Genomic DNA, 6,415 nt, shown 5'->3' on the forward strand with positions numbered 1-6,415 from the left:
GTATAAAATAATATGAAAAAAATAAGAGAAAATTCTGTATGTGTGAATCAGAGTTAGATATAAAATATAACATTTATAGATCATCAAGTATAAAATAATATGAAAAAAATAAGAGAAAATTCTGTATGTGTGAATCAGAGTTAGATATAAAATATAACATTTAAAGGATAATAGTTCACACATATAATCAAATTTGCAAATTCTTTTTCTTGCAGAAACAATCAAATATAAACTAACTATATAATATAATTATAATATACACAATTAACTAATAGATTGAAATCTGCATTGTAAAAAAAAAAGATTTTTTTAAAATATACTCCAATTACTTGAAACTTTGATAATACAATTAAAAAGCCATTTCAAAAGTTTGTGAGGTACAATTTTTTATAATATGGCCAGCGCATATAAAGTTATATCGATAATAACTTTTTAATCACTTTATCCTTTCGTTGCATAATTATTACAATAATAGCGTTCACTGTCATATTTCGCATGAATCTACTAAAAGGTGAAGAAACATGTTAATATTGCACTATTATTTTAATCTATAGAATTTAAACTAAAGATCTAAAAGTGAATAACAAAGCCACTACATTTGTAGTATTTGTGTTGATACAATTACGATACATTAAATCAACTTTATTTTATTCAACAAAGATAGCTAACTGTACACTATTCTAAAAAAATTATTCTTGACTTTTACACGCATTGTTAATAATATATATATGTGTGTGTGTGTGTGTGTGTGTGTGTGTGTGTGCGCGCGCGCGCGCGTGTGTGTGTGTATCGAAGATACTTCAATATATAAAGAATATAAAACAAATATAAAACATCTATATTAATTTATATATATTAATAAAAAATGTTTATATTTTTTCATTTTATATATATATATATATATATATATATATATATATATATATATATATAGAGATATCTTTGACATAATTGTTAGATATACAATTTCGTTATTGTAGTTTTATTTTAATCTTTATAGGAAGTATAGATATGTCGCGGTTTCTTTCGTTTCCCAAATAGCAAGATGACGTCGTAATATATATGAACGTCATCTTAAGTAGCAAGATGACGTCATTATGACGTTATCTTGCTACTTGGATTAAAAACTTCCGGACGGTAACTGTACGTTCATTTTAAACGTTCCTTTCTGTTAGTTTTACAGTGGCAAATCTAATATCTTAGAACTTTGTTTGCTTGGTAACTCAAGCCTAGATAAACTATGTTCATATCTAGATATGAACTATTTTACATAACAAGCAAAAAACAATATCTTCTATTGTATGTTCTATTGTGTAATTCTTCTATCATATGTAACAAAGAGTATTTAGATTTACTATATAAAATTAATATAACAAAAAATTAGAAAAGATTAATTAAATATTTTAATTTAATTTAATTTCAAAAGAATCTCCAATGAAATTATACCGTTAGAAGCAAGATTTTTGGAAAAATTTTGCACATGTTATGTATAGAGTGTTTACAGATTATTTAAATTTATTAGTAAAAAATTGAGAAAAGATATACCTTCTCTTGCGACTTAATTTGAAAAAATTAAGATCTAAAATTCAAGACCTTATCATCGATAATAAAAAGAAAGGCGTCTAAACACTATGGAATAGCGGCGCCTTCTGATGTGACTATCTATAACGTATGTGTTCCTATCAGATTACAGATATTCGGGTGTAATAGATATCGCAATAAGTACTTGATATATGATGAGAATTGACTCCGTTTCGTTTTCCTGCTCACGATATGTATGTATGTGATACGCGCGGATTTTAGTACCAGCCGAAATCCATACCCGCCAATTGATAAAATCGCTGATTGAACGGCCGATAGAAGTCTCGAAGACGCTGAACCGCCATGGGATCGATATATGGATGACTGCGACCTTTATTTTTTCCTAAAAAATAATAAACATTACACAATTTTACAAAATTCTAAGTGAACAAGCGGACTCACCGTATATTTCTCAAAAAAATCTTAAGTAACTTCAACAAAGCAAGATTTGATTCCCTTATTCAACTTTTGTTTTTTTAAACCTTAAGATCTGTTTATAATTTTTGTTTTACTTGCAAATATGTCACGTTATGTTTTTTGAGGGGTTTCTCTTCTCTCTTATGTGACCGATTCTCGACTATCTTACCGAGACAATGCGGCGTTGCGCGGTCCTCCGATTTGAGCAAGCAAGGGAAGCCCTTGGTAGCGTTGAAGTAGAAGTGCTTCTCGCATATTACCCGCTTCAGGCCCAGAAAGTCCTGCACCCTGGTGATCTCCATCACCGGATCGGCAATCAGACGTTCGCCAGACACGAATAAAAATTGCGACAACGGGAAGTACTGCAACCATCGCTCCAAATGCCGTACGTAAACTCCGATTTTCAATGGTACCCAGGAGGTATCCACGATCCTCGATCCATTCAGAAAGGCCAGGTCTTCGAAACGCGGCATTTTGCGACGTTTGCTCTTCACCTGTGTGTAATCGGAGATTGCCCGGGTTACGGGATCCCTCACCACGACAATCAGTTTCATCCCCGGATTCATGTGCTTCACTCTCTTTGGCACCTCGCTCGTCACGAAATACGATGGCGTCTTCTCCATGGTGATCTGACCGATCAGAGTCGGGGGCATCCTACGTCTGATTATTGAAATAGAAATTTAAATTATTATTATTATTATTATTATTATTATTATTATTATTATTATTATTATTATTATCATTATCATTATTATTAGATAAAATATATATATATACCTTGATATAATTCAAAAAATATATATTAGAAAAAAATGATTTTTTGATAGAATATGTTAAATAATTAAAGTGTTTAATTATTAAATTAATTATAATTTTAAAATAATCATTAATTTTAATTATAACAGTTATAAAATATTAAATTGAAAATTAAATCGCTACGTTTATTTCAAAGTTGCTTACGCATATAAAAGTTATTATTTATATGTAAAAACAGAAATACAAGGAAAGAATAATTTTACTGTAGGATTTAAAAATTTGACCAGAGAGAGATCTGAAGAAAAATTTTGTTGGACCATCAAAATAATTACGTAGGACATTTGAACATAATAATAATACTGCAAACATTATTCTAGCAATTAAGTTAAATGTTTTACATAATTATTTTGATAGCCCAACAAAATTATTTTTCAGACTTCTAGCAAAATTGTTCTTTCCGTGTACAACGCGAAGATCAAATTTCTATGCCAGAATTTCATAAGCATAAAGTTTTAATTAGCATTTTATTTTAATTGTAGAAACACTTTGTACCTGTACCAACGAAACCCCTTGACGTAATGATGATCGAAGAAATGAACTTCCGAGCCAGCAGCGCGGATCGCGGGGTGCAACCTCAAGAACTCCAGAAGGGCTCTCGTCCCGCCTTTCTTCACGCCGATTATCAGAGCGGTTGGCAATTGCCGGCTTGGTACCAGACCCTGTTGCTTAAGCATCTGATACTCCGACAAGCCTCCCTCGAGCGTGTTGTTCGCGTTCCGGGATGGAAAAGACTGCGATTTCTTCGAGTCTGTCCGGAGTCCATTCGGGGGTGTCTCTTCGATCCTCGATCGATCGGGACTTTGGTACATGGTGTTTCTCGCGGAGATCCGCGTTTTCTGCAGCGTGATCCTCTGCGATATGTCGGCCAGCATGTGCGAATGATCGACAAAGAGCATCCACAGGTAAATGACCAACACGCACACGAGGATCAGGATCTTCCAGGAGCCTTTGCGCAATTCCATCTTCGTGATTTTACGAGTCGTCGTATTTGGTCGGCTTCCTGGGTGCCATTATATCGCCGCAGAGTCTGCCGTTCTCTTCATCGACACCGACACGCTCGCCTCGATACTCTTTGCAATATCTAGAAGATAATCCAATATTTTGTATGCGCTACGTGATACGATCAGACGGAAGTAATCTTCGCTCGTGAATTATGCGCGGAAACGCAACTGGTGTATCCGGCGGCGGGCGAAAAATCGAATACTGGAGTATGATAGTATCTACTAGACGTTCAAAGAACCACGTATATTTTTAAATTTTTATGGAAACGGAATTGAGAGACCACGTTATAAAAAGAAGACAATAAAAAAGATTTAATTTTAATAGAAATTTAATAATTAATTATGTTACTCTTTAATTTTAATTAAAAGTCGTAATTAAAAGTCGACGAAAAGTAATTTTTTCACATATAGAAATTGGAATAAATTTTTTAAAAAATATGATTGAGAAATTATAAAGAGACAATAAAAAAAATTTAATTTTAACAAAAATTTAATGGTTATACTCAATTTTGTAATTAAAAGTCGACAAAAAAGGATTATATATATGGAAATTGGAATACATTTTTATAGAAATGTGACTGAAAGACTGTATAAAGAGAAAAGACTATAAAAAGAATTAAAAAGTATTTAATTTTAACAAAAACTTAATAGTCTTATATCATATTTTCTAATTTTGTAAGTAAACTTGAATGAAAAAGAACTGTCTCACGTGTGGAAATTGAAATAAATTTTTATAGAAATAGAAATCATATTATAAAAAAGGGATAAGCTTAATTTTAAGAAAAATTTAATGAGTATGTCATTTTCCAATTTCATGACTAAAAGTAGAGAAAAAAGAATTCTCTCGTATGCGTAAATTGGAATAAATTTTTTATAGAAATAGCGTTGAGAAATCATATTATAAAGAATAGATAAAATAATAAAAAATTTAATTTTAATAAAAACTTGATGATTATATTAAATTTTTTGTAACTAAAAGTCGACAAAAAAACTCACGTGTGGAAATCGAAATAAATTTTTGTAAACGCACGATAAAAGCACAAGAAATTATATTATAAAGAGAATACAATAAAAAAAATTTAATTTTAATAGAAAATTAATGATTATATCATTTTTTAATTTTATAATAAAAAATCGAAACGAAAAGGCGAAAAAGATTCTCTCATATATATGCAGATTGAAATAAATTTTTATAGAAATAGAATTAACAGAATTATGCTATAAAGAGGAGACAAAAAAAAAGTTTAATTTTTATAGAGAATAATTATGTTTTTTTCCAATTTCATAACTAAAAGTTGACAAAAAAAGAACTTTATTACATGTGAAAATTGGAATGAATCGTTTGTGTATCTTTCCATTTTGGAAGTAAAATTAAAAAAATGCCAAAAATATAATTTCGCGATGGTTTTATATGAATGATAGTTGTGGTAGAAAGATACACAAATTAAATTTAATATATTTAAAAAAGAAATGAAGAAATATGAATTCTAATCTCATATTTAGTAAATTACCGAAATGCTCACCAGGATGTCCGAAAGCAGATGCGCTCTCAAAGACTCTGCCGATTAGGAAAAAGCACTTCTCAAATTACATAATCTCAATATATGTAAAAAGCTATGTAACACGGATATATAATGGATTCGCTTCGTTTCTCATAGCTGAAGCACATTCCTTTTGCATTTCCATAAAATGCAAAGTAACGTCGTGCAAGCTAGCCTCGCATATTCCTTTGTTTGAGAGCGTAAAAAAACAAGACGCAAAACGGATTTGTCCGATTTCCTCGACTTAAGACGAGAAAAATTTTCAAGATAAAAAAAATGATTTATGCCTTATGCACCTTCGGGATTTGCAAAACGTCCGAAACACCCCGGGCGAATTCCGGGAGGTCCGGTCACTCCGTCGGACCCGGTAAATTGCCCCTGGAATCGCTCGAATTGCACTTACCCCGGAGTAGCGTGTCGCCGGTCGGAGACACGTTTACTTTCACCCCGTGCGCGTCCGTCATCGGCCAACGTGCGACTGGCGCAGCCGGTGGAGGGTTGCGGATGCGGACGCACGGTCTCGCGCGCGGAAAGTGCACATTTAGCGCGTTATCAAACGGCACGGGCAGACCCGTAATTCGGCTGTGTGTTCCTCTTCCTGTCGGCGCTACTTTTAAAAGAGCGTCACGCGTGTCGCAATCGCAGAAAATCAACGCGAAGTATCTCTTCCGCGAGATAAAAAAATATTGCGTTTATCTGACTGCATAGAAGTCCAACTGACGATCACTCTGACATTTGTTATCACGTTCTCCCCTGATCCTCTCCAAATTTTTGATTAGTGACATTGCGAGTTTTTTCTTCCTTAAAAATTAGAAAATTATCTAAAAGTTTTTTTTTTTTAATTTTCTATTAAAACAGACGCGTTGAAAATAATTTGCTGTAGGCGCCGCGATCCTCAGTTACGGTTCTGGCCACGGTGTTCGTAACAATCGATAACGCCCGGCCGGCTGGGAGAAGGGAGACCATCGCCCTATATAATGCGGTGTGTAGGGATAAGATATATCTGCCGATGAACAATCAGGCTAATGAGAGCGCGAGAACGACCTTCGCATGGACCAA

General features: G+C 33.0%; 1 protein-coding gene across 3 annotated transcripts; it reads right to left on the bottom strand.

The window, feature by feature from the left end:
- Nucleotides 1-897: 897 nt before the first annotated feature.
- Hs3st-B (Heparan sulfate 3-O sulfotransferase-B) lies at nt 898-6,007 on the bottom strand. Of its 3 annotated transcripts, none has more exons than XM_011646128.3 (5): nt 5,760-6,007; nt 5,339-5,373; nt 3,307-3,895; nt 2,168-2,658; nt 898-1,924 (listed from the first exon to the last, which is right to left on the bottom strand). In XM_011646128.3, the coding sequence occupies exons 3-5, from the start codon at nt 3,774-3,776 to the stop codon at nt 1,800-1,802; spliced, it is 1,086 nt and encodes a 361-aa protein (XP_011644430.2). In that variant the 5' UTR covers nt 3,777-3,895; nt 5,339-5,373; nt 5,760-6,007; the 3' UTR covers nt 898-1,799. The 3 variants fall into 3 exon arrangements, with proteins under 3 accessions (XP_011644430.2, XP_088931356.1, XP_011644428.2); XM_089075230.1 differs by having other exon boundaries at nt 5,327-5,373; XM_011646126.3 differs by lacking the exon at nt 5,339-5,373.
- Between the last annotated feature and the right edge of the window lie 408 nt (nt 6,008-6,415).

Source organism: Pogonomyrmex barbatus, unplaced genomic scaffold (assembly GCF_055798465.1).
Source record: "Pogonomyrmex barbatus isolate J1 unplaced genomic scaffold, ASM5579846v1 scaffold18, whole genome shotgun sequence".
In the NCBI taxonomy this organism is placed as follows: Eukaryota; Metazoa; Arthropoda; class Insecta; order Hymenoptera; family Formicidae; genus Pogonomyrmex; species Pogonomyrmex barbatus.

What these genes read in the sequence shown, in the direction of transcription:
- Hs3st-B (XM_011646126.3), bottom strand. Translation starts at nt 3,776, where the DNA reads ATGGAATTGCGCAAAGGCTCCTGGAAGATCCTGATCCTCGTGTGCGTG. An exon ending in AAGGGGTTTCGTTGGTACAG is followed by an intron (nt 2,659 to 3,306) that starts GTACAAAGTGTT and finishes TTCAATAATCAG; the next exon opens with ACGTAGGATGCCCCCGACTC. An exon ending in CGCAACGCCGCATTGTCTCG is followed by an intron (nt 1,925 to 2,167) that starts GTAAGATAGTCG and finishes ATTATTTTTTAG; the next exon opens with GAAAAAATAAAGGTCGCAGT.